Below are 19,732 nucleotides of genomic sequence, written 5' to 3'. Positions count from 1 at the left end.
AGCTTTGTATGCATCTCTGTGTGTGGAGTAAAGGTGGTCTGGAGTTTTTTTCCCTCTGGTTGCACATGTGACGTGCTGGTAAAAATTTAAATTTGCCTGCATTAAAGTCACCGGCCAACAGAAGCGCTTCTTCTGGCTAAGCGTTGTCTTGTTTGCTTATGGCCTTATAGAGTTGGTTGAGTGTGGTCTTCGTGCCAGCATCGGTCTGTGGTGGTAAATAGATGGCTATGAATAATATAGATGAGAACTCTCTTGGTAGATTGTGTGGTCTACAGCTTATCATAAGGTACTCTACCTCAGGCGAGCAATACCTTGAGACTTCGTTAATATTAGACATTGCGTACCAGCTGTTATTGACAAAAAGACACACCCCCCCACCCCTGTCTTACCAGACGTAGCTTCTCTGTTCTGCCGGTGCATTGAAAATGTCTCCAGCTTTATATTATCCATGTCGTCGTTCAGCCACGACTCGGTGAAACACAAGATATTACAGTTTTTAATATCCCGTTGGTAAGATAATCATAATTGTAGATCATCAGTTTTATTTTCCAATGATCGCGTGTTAGCAAGTAGAATTGATGGCAGTGGGAGTTTACTCTCTCACCTATGGATTCTCAAAAGACAACCTGATCATCGTCCTCCTTTCCTCCGTCTTTTCTCCATGCAAATGACGGGGATCTGGGCCTGTTCCTGGGAGAGCAGTATATCTTTCTCGTCGGACTCGTTAAAGGAAAAAGATTCTTCCAGTTTGTGGTGAGTAATCCCAGTTCTGATGTCCAGAAGTTATTTCAGTCATAAGAGACGGTAGCAGCAACATTATGTGCAAAATAAGTAAAAAACAAATAAGTTACAAACAATGCAAAAAAAATTTAACAAAATAGCACAATTTGTTACGGGCATGTAACACCTCAGACATTCTCTTCGGCGCCATCTTAACAATGCTGTCAATCTCCCCATTTAACAAACCCTGAGAATTCCAAACAAGGACCAGAGGGGTTGGGAGACAGAATAGGCGTAGCCCCTCATTAAAACCCTTTCTCAGCCCCTCAACCCCAAAGGCTGAAGTGGAACCTAACAATACTAGAAGTTGGGTTAGTCCCATTTCAAATGAGAACATTTAGGCAGTATCACAGTGGAGAAATGATTATAAAAGCCCAGCCACGTACACTTTAAGCCCTAGCTCTCTCGAAGCCCCCAATGAATATGTTTTTTTTGGGTATCCAGTTGAGCCAGACTTGCATTGCATAAACACAGGAAATGACAGACTCAAACATCTGTAACATTTCGATATAGATCTCTGGGCTTTTAACCCTTTAATTGCTCCTGCTACAATAAGCTACAGTTGGTTGTTTTCTCCGAGTGTGCTTGCTCATCACCGCATGTAGGCCGTAGGAACAGGGAATGAGTTTAATCTGGATTCAGTGGCTATATAGGCTATTATATGTGTGTTATGGGGACATTATAAATGATTGCATTCTTAAATGGTCATCATCAAAGGACTTGGTTAACTCAATCACTTGCATCTCCAGATTGAAAGCAACATGCAGGGAGCTTAGGTTACTACGTGTTATCAATATTTGCATCAATTACTGTCTTTGCATTGGGGACATTGTAAACTATTATGGTCATATTGTATTCAGATGCTTGACTTCTCCACGCATAAATTATTCAAATAAGTTTTCTCTTGTTTTTTCTCTACTCACTGTGGGAGTACAATGCTTTTCCTAGTCTACATCCCAAATAAATGCATTATTCCGAGCTGAAGCCAGCTGGTGGAGAGAGCCTATCTACAAGCTACCATTCCATGGAGGAATTGAAAGTGGACATGATAAGACGTCTTGGTTCTATTCCAAAAGGATTCACAGCGCTTTGTCCCCAGATGTGAATACTTTAAAGTTAGTAGGCTAAACAGAAAACGTATTTGATTTGTTATAGTCGACTGTGCGTGGATCACCTGGCTTTAGTGACAAAAAAGTTGAGACGGTTGACAGTAAAACAATAGTAGACATTCTCTGCGCCTTGCGCAGCTTGGAGCAGTTAGTATAGTCGTGTGGCCAACAGTCCAGGTGCGCGTTTTGGAAATGGAGCGAAACAATGAAACCTTTTGTCTTTGGAAGTTTATTCTTTTTCGTATCGGCACTCGATTATAAATGTAATGGGAATACAAACGGACATAGCAAGCCAACCATGAGTGTTGAGAAACATGGCTTGCGTTATCATTTTCCATGCGTAATGGGCAAATAACACCAGCTTGAAAGAAGCACCCTATTTTACAGGTAAGAAACATTTACATTATTCTTCAAGAAAAATGTATTGTCCTCGATGGCCTTTTCTGTAATAAAATAACGATTATTTACATGGTTCTATTTTAACCTTTATTTAAACAGACGTGTTTATCTATCGAATCCATTGACTGGGTAGTCTCATGGAGCTGCGCTCGTATCAAATATCATTTATATCCTTCTCACCACTTTGATCTCTCAATTTTTTATTTTATTCTTGTATGAATTTATTCTTTTATTCGGGTGAATTCAAAAGTCCTTCCCATCGTTTCATCACAGGCTATTATTCATAGCTGTTTTAAACAATTTACCCTGCAGGCATTTTTTTTAATGAAAATGGGAACATAGCGGCAAATATTCTATTGATCTGGTGTTTGTAGGTTTTACATACTGTATCTCTACACGTACACATGCAGTGATTGATTATATTATTGTTTATTGCATTACTGTGCAAATGATTCATTTTCTTGGAACCAGCGGTACCATTACACCGCCCACCCACACACTGCACACACGCGCCCGTCTAGAAGTTACTGACACGGCTCTCTCTCTCTCTCTCACTCACTCTCTCTCTCTCTAATCCAGACATTATGCAGCGTCTGGAACAACACCTCCCACTTCAACCTGGACTCATGGGTAGATGTAACATAGTAAATGTAAATCTGAGACACTCCAATTAGAGTGATATGTTATGTTTCATATGGTATCATCCATTTTATATGATATGTTACAAATAACAATATGTTGTGGGTAATGTTAGCTAGGTGGCTAATGCTAACGTTAGCTAGGCTAGATGTTAGGGTTAGGGGTTAAGGTTAGGGGTTAAGGTTAGGAGTTAGGTTAAAGGGTTAAGGTTAGGGTTATGGGAATGGTTGACTTACGTAATCATCTGTCTTATGTAACCTTACCAAACATATCATACTAATTTCAGCGTCACAGATGTACATTTACTATGTTACGTCTAGTCTATGAGACCAGGCTGCCCCCTTGATCACACCAATAATGCCCTGACCACAATCCTCCTCCTCATCTCATCTGCTATGGCTGCAGTCAATAAATCATTTGCCAAAGCAGCAAGGGTATTTTTGATAATATGCAATTTTCTTTCAACATTGCGTTATCTGATCATTTAAACTCATGTCAAGTATGACACATTAAAATCTGAGAAGACTAGATTTGGGTTTCAACACTGAACAGACATATTAATTCACTGACACCCTGACATATTATTGTCTGTTTTTCATCTATTCTGTTTAATCTCTGACAGAATAGTCTTTTCACATCCACTGATGTTTATGATTCTCATGGGGTGTCCTACTCTTATTAGATTTCCTGTGTGTGTCCTTTGGAAAAAAGACGTGGCATTCAAGCAATGTTCTATGTTCCAAACACATCGTTAAAAAGAAGAAAAGAAAGTCAACAGGAACTGCACTCTCCGATTTATTGATATAATCCACCCCCTGCCGCCCACTGCGCCTCTCTCTCCTCATCCTGGTATTTAATGGTGAACTTTAGATAAGTCGACATCAAAAGGCTACACCACCCACACCTGCTCTCAGACCTAATGCTGGGTGGGGGAGGGGGGGGGGGGTACTGGGTGGGTGGGGGATGGGTACAGTCAGAGAAGTGGGTCATACAACTGTCATGCATCCGCCCAAGAGTCTCCTCTCTGTCTGCAATGGGAATAACACACTTTTGTAGATCCGAACATATGACATCTAGTATTTTCACCATGCAATCATGTGCAGTGACCTTAAACTACTAAGGAAATGCCTTGAAGGATGTACTCGGATGCAGGGTTGGGTAGGATATTTTCTAAATGTAATCAGTTACAGTAACTAGTTACCTGTCCAAAATTGTTATCAAATAAAGTAACTTTTGGATCACCCAAACTCAGTAACGTAATCTGATTTACATTCCGCTACTTTGAGATTACTTTCCCCTTAAGAGGCATTAGAGAAGACTAACATGTATGTTACCAATTGAACAACATCTATTGCAGGATAAATCAATGCTAAAGTTTACATAACTAGCCATATTTGGATGTTACATTTATGGATGTTAAAGTTATGTAGGCTTCTTCCAACCCATCGCTTTCTATTACATATAATAATACGATTAAATTATATCTTTACATTAAAAACAAAAATCTATCAGAATTCCAGTCATTCCAAAAAATGTTATACCCTTGATCTTCAAGAATAGGATTGTCACGTCCTGACCAGTAAAAGGGGTTATTTGTCATTGTAGTTTGGTCAGGGCGTGGCAGGTGGTGTTTGTTTTGTGTGTTTCGGTGTTTAGGTTCTATGTTATCTATTTCTATGTTTATATCTAGTTTTCTATTTCTATGTTGGGTTTTGGCAATGACCTCCAATTAGAGACAGCTGGTTGTCGTTGTCTCTAATTGGAGGCCATATTTGGATTGAGGTTTGTTTCACTTGTGTTTTGTGGGTGGTTATTTTCTGTTATAGTCTGTGAACCTTACGGAACTGTTTGCTGTTGTTTGTTTTTTCTTTGTTTAAGTGTTCTCTTCAAATAAACAAGTAAGAATGAGCACTATACACGCTGCGCCTTGGTCTGTCCTTTACGACGCCTGTGACAGAACCACCCACCAAACAAGGACCAAGCAGCGGGGATTGGAGCACCGAGGAGAAGGATGGACGTGGGAGGCAGAACGATGTTTCTGGGAGAGGAAATTAAGGGAGCTGCATGAGGCCGAGAGGCATCGGGGGGCACACGGGGAGTTGGGCAGAGTCAGGATGGAGACCTGAGCCAACTCCCCGTGCTTATTATGGGGAGCGACGGATCAAGCAGGCACCTTGTTATGCGGAGATACGCACTGTGTTGCCCATACGCACGCACAGTCCGGTGCGGTCAATAAGGGCTCCGCAGCGTTGCCGGGCGAGAGTTGGCCGGCAGCCAGGGAGAAGTGAGCCGGCGCAGCGCATCTGGCCACCAGTGCATCTCCTCGGTCCAGTTTACCCTGTTCCTGCTCCCCGCACTAGCCCTGAGGTGCGTGTTACTAGTCTGGCGCCTCCAAAGCCAGCCCCACGCATCAGGCCTCTAGTGCGCCTGCCCAGTCTAGTACGTCCTGTTCCTGCTCCCCGCACTAGCCCTGAGGTGCGTGTCACTAGTCTGGCGCCTCCAAAGCAAGCCCCACGCATCAGGCCTCTAGTGCGCCTGCCCAGTCCAGTACGTCCTGTTCCTGCTCCCCACACTAGCCCTGAGGATCGAGTTACTAGTCTGGCGCCTCCAAAGCCAGCCCCACGCACCAGGCCTCTAGTGCACCTGCTCAGTCCAGTACGTCCTGTCCCTGCTCCCCGCACTTGCCCTGAGGTGCGTGTTACTAGTCTGGCGCCTCCAAAGCCAGCCCCACGCACCAGGCCTCCAGTGCGCCTGCCCAGTCCAGTACGTCCTGTTCCTGTTCCCCGCACTCACCCTCCAGTGTGTCTCCATAACCCGGTACAGCCAATGCCTGCTGTGAGCACTCGGCCATTAGTACGTCCTGTCCCTGCTCCCCGCACTCACCCTCCAGTGCGCCTCCATAACCCGGTACAGCCAGTGCCTGCAGTGAGCACTCGGCCTCCAGCGACGCTCCTCAGCCCTGAGCCTCCAGCGACGCTCATCAGTCCGGGGCCTCCAGCGACGCTCCTCAGCCAAGAGCCTCCAGCGACGCTCCTCAGCCAAGAGCCTCCAGCGATGCTCCTCAGCCAGGAGGCTCCAGCGATGCTCCCCAGCCTAGAGTCTTCTGAATGGGAGCTACGCCCAGAGCCAGAGCCACCTCCGTAGTGGGAGGATTGGGAAGGGGGTTGTAGCACAGGGACCGTTGTTGACGGTGGCCACCCTCCCTTCCCTCCCTTTAAGTTTGGGGTTGTTTTTGTGTTTTTTTTTGTTTTTGAGGTGCATTCGGGGTCTGCACCTTTGGGGGGGGTACTGTCACGTCCTGACCAGTAAAAGGGGTTATTTGTCATTGTAGTTTGGTCAGGGCGTGGCAGGGGGTGTTTGTTTTGTGTGTTTTGGCGTTTAGGTTCTATGTTATCTATTTCTATGTTTATATCTAGTTTTCTATTTCTATGTTGGGTTTTGGCAATGACCTCCAATTAGCGGCAGCTGGTTGTCGTTGTCTCTAATTGGAGGCCATATTTAGTTGAGGTTTGTTTCACTTGTGTTTTGTGGGTGGTTATTTTCCGTTATAGTCTGTGAACCTTACAGAACGGTTTGCTGTCGTTTGTTTTTTCTTTGTTTAAGTGTTCTCTTCAAATAAACAAGTAAGACTGAGCACTATACCCGCTGCGCCTTGGTCTGTCCTTTATGACGCCTGTGACAAGGACTTGGAAGTATGGAAGTGTAGATTAACCAACTTTTTTTTACCTGAGTATTACCCCAAAACTAAGAACTTATTAGCCAGCCCTACTCTGTTGTTTATGATTTTGTTGTCATGGAGGACTGATTGGGCTCATTGATTCCAGTTGAAAACAAATGCTGCGCTCATGGAATGGCATGCTTTGAGCACTACTGAAAAGTGCAATTTACAGTACATGTGAAAAATGTATGCCACATAGGCCTATTGTTTACATTTTTGTTGGTGACACTTTGATATCTTGATAGTATGCAGCTATTTAAAGGGCAAATCCACAGATGAAACAACAACAAAATCGTCACTCCGCCTCTGTTTTGGTAAAAAGCTGAGGGATGGGCCTGGAGAAATGTAACCACTGTCAGATAGAAAAAAGCTATGGATGCAAGGATTGACCATCCGTGATATAAAATGTTTTGTTTTAATCATGTTATGAGGCTATACAGTGTTTGTTTACATTTACAATGTTTACAATGAGCCTGTAATTGAACCCACAAATGCTGATGCTCCAGATACTCAACTAGTCTAAAGAAGGCCAGTTTTATTGCTTCTTTAATCAGCACAACAGTTTTCAGCTGTGCTAACATAATCGCAAAAGGGTTTTCTAATGATCAATTAGCCCTTTAAAATTATAAACTTGGATTAGCTAACACAACGTGATATTGGAACACAGGAGTGATGTTTGCTGATAATGGGCCACTGTACGCTTATGTAGATATTAAAAATCAGCCGTTTCCAGCTACGATAGTCATTTACAACATTAACAATGTCTACACTGTATCTCTGATCAATTTGATGTTATTTTAATGGACAACAAATGTGCTTTTCTTTCAAAAACAAGGGCATTTCTAAGTGACCCCAAACTTTTGAACGGTAGTGTATATACATACAGTTGAAGTCGGAAGTTTAAATACACTTAGGTTGGAGTCATTAAAACTCGTTTTTCAACCACTCCACAAATTTCTTGTTGGTTAGGACATCTACTTTGTGAATGACACAATACATTTTTCCAACAATTGTTTACAGACAGATTATTTCACTTATAATTCACTGTATCACAATTCCAGTGGGTCAGAAGTTTGCATACACTAAGTTGACTGTGCCTTTTAAACAGCTTGGAAAATTCCATTAAATAATGTCATGGCTTTAGATGCTTCTGATAGGCAAATTGACATCATTTGTGTCAATTGAAGGTGTACCTGTGGATGAATTTCAAGGCTACCTTCAAACTCAGTGCCTCTTTGGTTGACATCATGGGAAAATCAAAAGAATTCAGCCAAGACCTCTGAAAAAAAATTGTTGACCTCCACAAGTCTGGTTCATCCTTGGGAGCAATTCCCAAACACCTGAAGGTACCACGTTCATCTGTACAAACAATAGTATGCAAGTATAAACACCATGGGACCACACAGCCATCATACCGCTCAGGAAGGAGACGTGTTCTGTCTCCCAGAGATGAACGTACTTTGGTGCGAAAGTGCAAATCAATCCCAGAACAACAGTAAAGGACCTTGTGAAGATGCTGGAGGAAACAGGTACAAAAGTATCTATATCCACAGTAAAACAATTCCTATATCGACATAACCTGGAAAGCCGCTCAGCAAGGAAGAAGCCACTGCTCCAAAACCGCCATAAAAAGCCAGACTATGGTTTGCAACTGCACATGGGGACAAATATCATAGTTTTGGGAGAAATGTCCTCTGGTCTGATGAAACAAAAACAGAACTGTTTGGCCATGATGTCCATCGTTATGTTTGGAGGAAAAAGGGGGAGGCTTGCAAGCCAAAGAACACCATCCCAACCGTGAAACACGGGAGTGGCAGCATCATGTTGTGGGTGTGCTTTGCTGCAGGAGGGACTGGTGCACTTTACAAAATAGATGGGATCATGAGACAGGAAACTTATGTGGATATATTGAAGCAACATCTCAAGACATCAGTCAGGAAGTTAAAGCTTGGTTGCAAATGGGTCTTCCAAATGGACAATGACCCCAAGCATACTTCCAAAGTTGTGGCAAAGTGGCCATCACAAAGCCCTGACCTCAATCCTATAGAAAATGTATTTGTGGGCAGAACTGAAAAAGCGTGTGTGAGCAAGGAGGCCTAAAAACCTGACTCAGTTACACCAGCTCTGTCAGGAGGAATGGGCCAAAATTCACGCAACTTATTGTGGGAAGCTTGTGGGAAGGCTACCCGAAACGTTTTACCCAAGTTAAACAATATAAAGGCAATGCTACCAAATACTAATTGAGTACATGTAAACTTCTGACCCACTGGGAATGTGATGAAAGAAATAAAAGCTGAAATAAATAATTCTCTCTACTATTATTCTGACATTTCACATTCTTAAAATAAAGTGGTGATCCTAACTGGCCTAAGACAGGGAATTTTTACTATGTCAGGAATTGTGAAAAACTGAGTTTAAATGTATTTCGCTAACATATATGTAAACTTCCGACTTCAACAGTATAAATACAAAAATGCATGTAGCAACTACAGATTTCCCCTTTAAGTCTATCAAAAGTGTGCAAGGTTGAGCAGGTGTCCATTAGACCTATGTATTTTCTTTTTTATCAGCATGAATTAGATTGAGCAATAAAAGCCCCACTTTTATTCCGTAGGCTTGAATCCGCACTATGCAGCTTTTGCAAGAGCACATTTTTTACTGGCTGTCCACTGGTTTCAAAAACAATGATTGATCGGCAGCTTAAACTTCTTGAATTCAACCATTATTGGGTTCAAATACACATTTAGATTGGTGAACAGCCATCCGCAACAACCGCAATCCATAAGGCGCAAATAGCTAAATGAGAGGGTAGCAGTATGATTCACATCAATGCGCTATGTAGATATCAATAAGTGATATCCTTATCGCCGTAAACTACATCACTGCTGTCATCCTTACCTCCAAGCGTTTATTCAAGTTGGATAATCTTTGGATGCCGACAGCAGTCGCACCATTGGAAGACATAGCTCGGACTGTAGCCTACAAAAGCCTATTCCTGCTCTTTTCCCTCGATCTATCAGGGCTCCAGAGTGGCGCAGCGGTCTAAGGCACTGCATCTCAGTGCTAAAGGCATCGCTACATACCCTGGTTCGATTCCAGGCTGTATCACAACCGTCCGTGATTGGGAGTACCATAGGACGGTGCACAATTGGCCCAACGTCGTTAGGGTTTGGCCGGGGTAGGCCTTCATTGTAAATAAGAATTTGTTCTTAACTGACTTCCCTAGTTAAATAAAGGTTAAATTAATTAATTAATTTAAAAAACATTTGGTGTGTCATCCTTGTGGTCAGACTCGCTCAGGTGGAAAAAACATGGAACAAAAATTGTCAATGCTGATTTGAATTTCATTGAGCATCCTTTCTGAATTTAAAAGTAATCATCTAGTTTTTCAAAAGTATCTGTAATCTGATAACAATATTTTTGCTGGTAACATACAGATAACTGTTACCGTTTTTTGCAATCCCTTACATGTAACGGATTACATGTAATCCGTAACTCCCCAACCCTGCTCAGATGTACACTACCGGTCAAAAGTTTTAGAACACCTACTCATTCTAGGGTTTTTCTTTATTTTTACTATTTTCTACATTGTAGAATAATATTGAAGACATCAAAACTATGAAATAACACATATGGAATCATATAGTAACCATATAGTTAAGCAAATCAAAACGTAATTTATATTTGAAATTCTTCAAGTAGCCACCCTTTAGCTTGATGACAGCTTTGCACACGCTTGGCATTCTCTCAACCAGCTTCATGCAGTAACCTGGAATGCATTTCAATTTTTTATTTATTTTTTATTTCACCTTTATTTAACCAGGTAGACCAGTTGAGAACAAGTTCTCATTTACAGCTGCGACCTGGCCAAGATAAAGCAAAGCAGTGCGACAAAAACAACAACACAGAGTTACGGTTGTGTTGTGACAAGGTAGGGGTGGTATACAGAAGATGGTCTTTTACCAAATAGGGCTAAGTCCATATTATGTCAAGAACAGCTCGAATAAGCAAAGAGAAATGACAGTCCATTATTACTTTAAGACATGAAGGTCAGTCAATATGGAACATTTCAAGAACTTAGAAATTTTCTTCAAGTGCAGTCGCAAAAACCATCAAGCGCTATGATGAAACTGGCTCTCATGAAGACCGCCACAGGAATGGAAGACCCAGAGTTACCTCTGCTGCAGAGGATAAGTTCATTAGAGTTACCAGTCTCAGAAATTGTAGCCCAAATAAATCTTCACAGAGTTCAAGTAGCAGACACATCTCAACATCAACTGTTCAGAGGAGACTGTGTGAATCAGGCCTTCATGGTCGAATTGTTGCAAAGAACCACTACTAAAAGGACACCAATAAGAAGAAGAGACTTGCTTGGGCCAGGAAACACGAACAATGGACATTAGACCAGTGGAAATTTGTCCAAATTGGAGATTTTTGTTTCCAACTGCCGCGTCTTTGTGAGACGCAGTGTGGGTGAACGGATGATCTTCGCATGTGTATTTCCCACTGTAAAGCACTGAGGAGGAGGTGTTATGGTGTGAAGGTGCTTTGCTGGGGACACTGTCTGTGATTTATTTAGAATTCAAGGCACACTTAATCAGCATGGCTACCACAGCATTCTGCAGCGATACACCATCCCATCTGGTTTGGGCTTAGTGGGACGATCATTTATTTTTCAACAGGACAATGACCGAACACACCTCCAGGCTGTGTAAGGGCTATTTGATCAAGGAGAGTGATGGAGTGCTGCATCAGATGATCTGGCCTCCACAGTCTCCCGACCTCAACCAAATTGAGATGGTTTGGGATGAGTCGGACCATAGAGTGAAGGAAAAGCAGCCAACAAGTGCTCAGCATATGTGGGAACTCATTCAAGACTGTTGGAAAAGCATTCCAGGTGAAGTTGGTTGAGAGAATGCCAAGTGCGTGCAAAGCTGTCATCAAGGCAAAGGTTGGCTATTTGAAGAATCTCAAATATAAAGTATATTTTGATTTGTTTAACACTTTTTTGGTTACTACATGATTCCATATGTGTTATTTCATAGTTTTGATGTCTTCACTATTAATCTACAATGTAGAAAATAGTAAGAACAAAGAAAAACCCTTGAATGAGTAGGTGTTCTGAAACTTTTGACCGGTAGTGTAAATATTCCCTATAGAGCGAGAGTGTGCTCCTCGGACACACTCTGTTGTGTAAACATGACAACCTGTCCACACTACAGTACCTCCTGTTGTTAGTGCTGACAGAGAGAGGATGTTGATGATTCACTCCACACACCTCTTGGTGAAGCAGCATGTTACTGCACCTCTCCTGCCTTCAACCTGGTTGTTGGTACTTTTGAAGGGGTTTTATTAGATACACTGAATGAGATTACCGTTCCTAGAAAGATAACATATTTCTCCCATAAATTGATTGTCATGGTCCATTGGCAAATGTTGAAATATGATGGTGTATGGTTGTCAGGCCACCTGAGTACTGTATGGTAGTATGGTAGTACAGTTGAGTACTGAGTAGTACTCACCAATGCCGCTTGTGTTAGCTGAGGCTCTATTTTACTGTAAAATACTTCAAGGTCCCTTGTGAGTCATCTCCATTAACAGACTGCCATAACTAATTCTATACTTTTTAATTTAAGATCCGTTTAAGATCATAGGGAATAAGTAACGGCCTCTTATATTTCTTTAAACCCTTTTACTAGGAAATGAGATGTTCCTCCTGAGATGACAAATAGATGGAGTCATTTGGAAAAGAGCATCTGTGTGTGCTTGTCTGTGGTGTGTGTAAGAGAGAAAGCGAGAGAGAGTGACATATATACAGTGAGGGAAAAAAGTATTTGATCCCCTGCTGATTTTGTACATTTGCCCACTGACAAAGAAATGATCAGTCTATAATTTTAATGGTAGGTTTATTTGAACAGTGAGAGACCGAATAACAACAAAAAAATTCAGAAAAACGCATGTCAAAATGTTAGAAATTGATTTGCATTTTAATGAGGGAAATAAGTATTTGACCCCCTCTTAATCAGAAAGATTTCTGGCTCCCAGGTGTCTTTTATACAGGTAACAAGCTGAGATTAAGAGCACACTCTTAAAGGGAATGCTTCTAATCTCATATTGTTACCTGTATGAAAGACACATGTCCACAGAAGCAATCAATCAATCAGATTCCAAACTCTCCCCCATGGCCAAGACCAAAGAGCTCTCCAAGGATGTCTTGTCCCTTGTGGACCTACACAAGGCTGGAATGGGCTACAAGACCATCGCCAAGCAGCTTGGTGAGAAGGTGACAACAGTTGGTGCGATTATTCGCAAATGGAAGAAACACAAAAGAACTGTCAATCTCCCTCGGCCTGGGGCTCCATGCAAGAACTCACCTCGTGGAGTTGCAATGATCATGAGAACGGTGAGGAGTCAGGCCAGAACTACATGGGAGGATCTTGTCAATGATCTCAAGACAGCTGGGACCATAGTCACCAAGAAAACAATTGGTAACACACTACGCCGTGAAGGACTGAAATCCTGCAGCACCCGCAAGGTCCCCCTGCTCAAGAAAGCACATATACATGCCCGTCTGAAGTTTGCCAATGAACATCTGAATGATTCAGAAGACAACTGGGTGAAAGTGCTGTGGTCAGATGAGACCAAAATGGAGCTCTTTGGCATCAACTCAACTCGCCGTGTTTGGAGGAGGAGGAATGCTGCCTATGACCCCAAGAACACCATCCCCACTGTCAAACATGGAGGTGGAAACATTATGCTTTGGGGGTGTTTTTCTGCTAAGGGGACAGGACAACTTCACCGCATCAAAGGGACGATGGACGGGGCCATGTACCGTCAAATCTTGGGTGAGAACCTCCTTCCCTCAGCCAGGGCATTGAAAATGGGTCGTGGATGGGTATTCCAGCATGACAATGACCCAAAACACACGGCCAAGGCAACAAAGGAGTGGCTCAAGAAGAAGCACATTAAGGTCCTGGAGTGGCCTAGCCTGTCTCCAGACCTTAATCCCATAGAAAATCTGTGGAGGGAGCTGAAGGTTCAATTTGCCAAACGTCAGCCTCAAAACCTTAATGACTTGGATAAGATCTGCAAAGAGGAGTGGGACAAAATCCCTCCTGAGATGTGTGCAAACCTGGTGGCCAACTACAAGAAACGTCTGACCTCTGTGATTGCCAACAAGGGTTTTGCCACCAAGTACTAAGTCATGTTTTGCAGAGGGGTCAAATACTTATTTCCCTCATTAAAATGCAAATCATTTGCTAACATTTTCGACATGCGTTTTTCTGGATTTTTTTTTTGTTATTCTGTCTCTCACTGTTCAAATAAACCTACCATTAAAATTATAGACTGATCATTTCTTTGTCAGTGGGCAAACGTACAAAATCAGCAGGGGATCAAATACTTTTTCCCCTCACTGTATGTGTATATATATATGTATACAAATAGAGAGCGAGAGATACAAACAGCTGGAGCGGAAAAGGCAGGGGGCATGTGTAAATGTAAATTGCCATATCACAGCTAAATCTGGATTCATTCGCTCACAAACATAATGCAATTTGCCAGTTCAATCATCATTTTGGCTTCCAAAAAGGCCCTCCTTTCTTTTAGCGAGGAAAAACAAAGAGGGCAAACACCAGATTATCAAATGAATTGTTGCCTATGGGCTGTGACTAGAATTAATATTAGAACATAATTGTCATCATTCTTAATTACCAAAGCAAGCATAAGAGCAGTTTCTGCAGATGCTGTTCCCAGCTTGATGATGTCCCCCAAAGGTTAAGGTTGCTCTGCCTCCCACCATGGGATTACCAGGAGGACAGTGCCAGCAACCCAGCAACTAGAGAAGAGACATCAGTAAACATACCAGATGCATCTCACTCCCCTTCTCTGTCTTTACAGGGCCGTGGACAGCGGTAGTGATGATTTCAGCTGGTGGAGTTATTACGGGCCACCTTGCTGCACTGAAGAGACAGGACTCGGCCCGCTCCCAACACCACCTGCCCATCCAGTCCCCAGCCCCAGGAGAGGCCCAGGAGAAGAGGAGGGCCAAGCGTAAACCCCGGGCCGACGTAGTGGTGGTCAGGGGAAAGATCCGCCTCTACTCTGCCTCTGGGTTCTTCCTCATCCTGGGTGTATTGATCCTGCTGATGGGCATCGCCATGGCCGCGCTGGGCTACTGGCCACACAGAGAGGACCTCGTAGTGGCCAACGCCAAGATATCCACCAACGACACCAGGGTGACCCGGGAAGAAAGCGGTACACTGGCCAAGTTCTTTGAGCAGCACCTGCATTCTGAGAAGATGAAGATGCTGGGCCCCTTCACCATGGGTATCGGTATCTTCATCTTCATCTGTGCCAATGCCATCCTGCACGAAAACAGGGACCGGGAGACCAAGGTGATCCACATGAGAGACATGTACTCCACCGTCATTGATATCCATAGCCTGAGGATCAAAGAGCACAAGTACTTGAACGGGGCCTACTCCGGCTCTTATGGGGAGCATGAGGTCAGGACCTATGAGAATCAGTGTGCCTCCAAGCTTGCTGCTAACACCCTGCTAGGGTTCCCCGGCATGGGAAACAATGTGAGGGTGTCTCGCAGGGCCAGCTCTACGGAGGACGAGGAGGGTCTTCTCAACGAGGCCAAAGGGGGGCATGGTCTCCTGCCTTCATTCTACAGAGAGCGCTCTGGCTCCATCTTTGGTCTGCAGCATGAGGGCAGCCACCACAGGGACGAGAAGAGCAGCTTCCCCAAGAGATGCCAGACCAGGTCAATTGTCTCGTCCTCGATCAGCGCGTTCACCCTGCCCGTTATCAAGCTCAACAACTGTGTGATCGACGAGCCTGACATGGACAACATCACAGAGGACCTGGAGCACATTAGGGTTAGGTCCCGACCCCCCTCTGTGGAGTCCATGGCTGTGCCTGTCCCGGCGGACATTGCCAAAGCCTACAAACCTCCCGACGTCATGCTCCTCAGGAGTAACTCGGCCACAGAGTCCCACTCCTTCTCGTCCTCTCATAGCTCTCTGTCCCCAGGCTCTGCTAGTGGGAGGTACCTGTCCCCCGGGACTGCCCGCAAGGACTTCGGCTCCAACAACTCCCTCCACATGCTGTCTTCTCACTCCAAGTCTCTGGACCTGGATCGAAGGCCGACCACCCTGACAGTGAAGCCAGAGCAGAGGAAACATCCCAGCTGGCCCCGGCTGGACCGCAGCAATAGTAAAGGTTACATGAAACTGGAGAACAAGGAGGATCCTATGGACAGACTGCAGCTGCCCCAGGTAGCAGTCAAACAGGATTACACCAAGAAAGAGAAACTGCTCATGATCTCCAGATCTCACAATAACCTCAGCTTTGAACACGATAAGCAGTTCATGAGCAACACTATGAAACGAGGGAGCTCTGAGACCAGGTTTTAAATGGAACTCTTACAAAACCTGGTCTCAGATGTGTTTGTGCTGTCTTGCCAATTCCTATGGTCATTGCCACCTGATGAGGACCATAGGAGTTGGCAAGAAAGCACAAACACATCTGGGACCAGGCTATATGAAGCCCACTACTTGGACCTAAATCTAACAATGTGTTTGTTTGTGTGACAAGATCATTCTGCAATACAATTCTAGCTGTTCACTGTCAGTGTTGCTTAGTAAATTGTAAGGGTGATCACATGTTGTTTTGGGATGGAGCGCTCAGGTAGTCCGTCTGTTTGCAGTCTAAAGAAAGAGTGGCTGTGTTACGTGTGTGAGATATTTGCAGCACAAATCAATTCATCCATTTTTTCAAATTAGGTTTAAAGTGAACTTAGAAGTACAGAAACCTACACCATTAACTTGTAGTTTGTTTTTCTTGTCACGTATCTATAGTCTTTGTGTTGTTGCACACGCGGTACTTTTTGTTCAAACTGGTCAGTGTACGTACAAGAGTTGGCTAGATATTTTGCTATGGAGCTTTTAATAATGTATTGTTCTCAACACACACTGCTATTTTTTTTAAGAAAAAGGCGTAAAATGTACAATTTACACATTTCTCAGAATAAAATGAAGCTTTCAATGAGTAACATTTGTCTTTTATGATAGCCTATACTATTTTGTTCTCCCCAGCCTTGGAAATGTGCTATGTATTCACAGAAAAGTATTTAACCTTGCCTTAGTAGATGTATTTTAAACACAAAGATAGAATCACTATTATAAACAGTACAGAGTATTTCTGCTCGCATCTGTTTTTCTGATGTTCATTTCGTCTCTTGAATTCTGAAAGTGAATGAACTGAGAAATTCTCCTAACATTTGCTTTCTCGCCCCACAAACTTTGAATCTGTTGAGAAGGGAAAATACTTTATCTTTGGCAATGAAGTAAATAGCATTCCCATGTTGAACAACAGGAGATCTGGGAGTATCGAATTGGGAGCTGCCAGAGTAGAGAGGAGTCTCATAAGATGGTTCCATCTGGAGGGGGAGTGAACCAAGATGTGTGTGACTTCCAGGAAGCCTGATATTTAAACAAGGATTGCACATTGTCAATACGAACAGGAGAAACTGTGTCATGTGCATATTCAGGATCTGATATATTTTCCATGTTTTCTTTTGCTGAAATGTCTGACTGCAATTAGAAAGACATTGGATTTAATATTTTTGTGTCCCCTATTTGTTATCTGTAAGAGGTGGTATTTTGTAAAACAGCAATCAATGAAATATTGGATGTCTGGGTGCAAGTCTATTTTGGACAGGTGGAGTGGCGTGAATTCCAATCCGCCACTCATATTCTTCAACAATACAGCCTCTGCCTTGCCGATTTGGTCTGTTATTGCTATGCTCTCTTAGCATGGGTAGACTATTCACAATATATCATCTTCCAATAAGCCACTTATAAAATAATAAGGTAATATCATCCCACTGAGCACACACTGGTCAAATCAACATTGTTTCCACGTAATGTCAATGAAATGATGTTGAACCAACATGGAATAGACATTGAATTGACGTCTGTGCCCAGTGGGATATGGATGAAGCACTGACTAATCCTCTGATGTTCTTAAGTAGTGAATGTTACTTCATGCAAAGTAATAAAAAGTATCTTTTGTTTTGATTTTGTAAACATTTATAGAATATCGTGGCATATATAGGCTACTGTCCACACAACTCTCGCTCGGATACTCATCCTAAACAGAAAAAGGTTACAGATAAAGTTGGAGATAGTCAAACTTTATCTTCCTTAAGATCCAAAACTAAGGCCACCTGTAGAGTTAGCATCAAAGCAAATAACATTGCGGCTTCAAACAACAATCAACAGACCAAAAAAGCCAATATCTATTTCAGCATAAATATTATATCAAAAGAAAAAAAAAGTACTTTGTTGTTAGTTCTGCCTCATTGCTAGATCCTCCCACCGGGTGCTCCTTGGGGACTCCTCCGTCACTGATGGCAAAGTACCTTTGCGGAGCAGGGCAGACCAGGATTAATTGGTAGGAGCTGAGAGATGCCTTGGTGTTTGGACATCACTCACCAGGGGAATGGGAGCGTTGGGTGAGACCCTGGCCTTCGGGATGCTATTCTAGCTCATTAGGACCTCAATCTGCAACACATTTCCGGCAGGGGTTTGGGACCCCCTCTGACTGCCATGGCAACAAAGGCACCCTCAGTATTTAAACCCAAATGGGCAGCTGCTTCAGGCATGCGACAAAGGAGAGCTGCAAACATGAATATGATAAAGATTGCTTAAAATGTCATATCTGTTTTACTGCCATTGATCCAGTAAGACAGTGTCTTGAAATTTGGATGTCTTCTTTATTCAGTTATTCAACTTTTGATAAAACTGCTACTTAGCCAAACTAATGAGCAAGCTAAGACTGTTTCTTGCCTCTATCTACTAATTGGCTTCTGTGAACTTCAGCACCTTGTTATTGTCCTTCATGTTTTAGGAAACTCCACCATTATGCTGCATCCAAGGTCACTCAGGGGCATTACACTCCTATTAATAATGTCTTGACTGAGTCACATGGCCTATTATTCCCCATCCTCATTTTCCAGAAGGCGTGTTGGTAAACCAGAGTGTGACCTATCCTGTCCACACTAAGCTGAGGGTGTCAGGTGAGTCAATGCTGGAGGTCTCTGGGGACTCAACCGTCTCATGAGGTCCACCTACTTCACATTCTAAACCATTGCAGTGAAATCAGTGACCCACCCTCCTGCCTCTATCTCTGAAGGCACCTCTATGTTCAGGGGTCATGTCGTGTTTCAGTGAAATGCCATAACGCGTGCTTGATTGTGCCAAGAGTAGCCTATGAATCATTGTAGGCAGAGTAAATGTTTCATACTGCTTTTAAACACTGTATTGATTGAGAAAACGTCTGTAAGAGCTGGTTACACAGTTTGACTACATAATGGCCTTTAAGGGAGGGACTTCTTTGTCAGTGGCTACTGCTGTGCTGTGAATGGGCTGAGATTGTTATTGTTACCGGGTCCGTGCATAGCAATCAGTGACAAGAAATAACGTGTCTTGTCAAGTGTCCTGTTTTTGGCATCATTAAAGTGATTTTATTTTATCAAATCAATTCTCTGTAATTATTATGTGATTAAACTAATCATGTAAATGTAATTAACTAGGAAGTCAGGGCACTAAGGAAAATCTTCAGATTACAAAGTTATAATATTTTAATATCTGATCAATTACAAAAATGTAATTAGTCTTCTAATTAATGAATTATTCTTTACCTCACCTTAGTCTCATTCCAAACGTCATAAATTGTTGGTTATCTGCACAAACCCAGCCTTTATTATGAATCATCCATACATCAATTGTTTTAATCATTTATTTATTAACTAACTAAATAATCACAGAAATGCATAAACAAACAAACAGTAGATATGGTTACAAGGAAATGATAGGGGAGGTTCCCTAGTGGGCTAAGCCGATATGACGGCTTGGTGGACAAAGGGAAGTGGGTGTGGACTGAAAAGGGCGGGAAAGACAAAAGGAGTCACTACACCGTTTAGAATTATAAAAAATGAAATGCTAATCCTTTGCACATGAACGCTCACTCATTCGGGAATAATTGCAATCAATATATATTTACGCCCAGTGTGTCG

The 19,732-nt window shown here is 42.8% G+C and overlaps 1 protein-coding gene across 1 annotated transcript; it reads left to right on the top strand.

Moving 5' to 3' along the window:
* The first annotated feature begins 1,704 nt into the window (after window positions 1-1,704).
* Window positions 1,705-19,191, top strand: tmem200a (transmembrane protein 200A). Its single transcript, XM_029752705.1, has 2 exons — window positions 1,705-2,276; window positions 14,545-19,191. Exon 2 carries the CDS (start codon window positions 14,565-14,567, stop codon window positions 16,065-16,067), a length of 1,503 nt encoding a protein of 500 aa, XP_029608565.1. The 5' UTR covers window positions 1,705-2,276; window positions 14,545-14,564; the 3' UTR covers window positions 16,068-19,191.
* The last annotated feature ends 541 nt before the right edge of the window (window positions 19,192-19,732 follow it).

This window comes from Salmo trutta, chromosome 1 (assembly GCF_901001165.1).
Source record: "Salmo trutta chromosome 1, fSalTru1.1, whole genome shotgun sequence".
NCBI lineage: Eukaryota > Metazoa > Chordata > Actinopteri > Salmoniformes > Salmonidae > Salmo > Salmo trutta.
This window is presented reverse-complemented; position numbering and strand designations above follow the sequence as displayed.

Coding starts and splice junctions, on each gene's coding strand:
- tmem200a (XM_029752705.1), top strand. CDS start 14,565: ATGATTTCAGCTGGTGGAGTTATTACGGGCCACCTTGCTGCACTGAAG.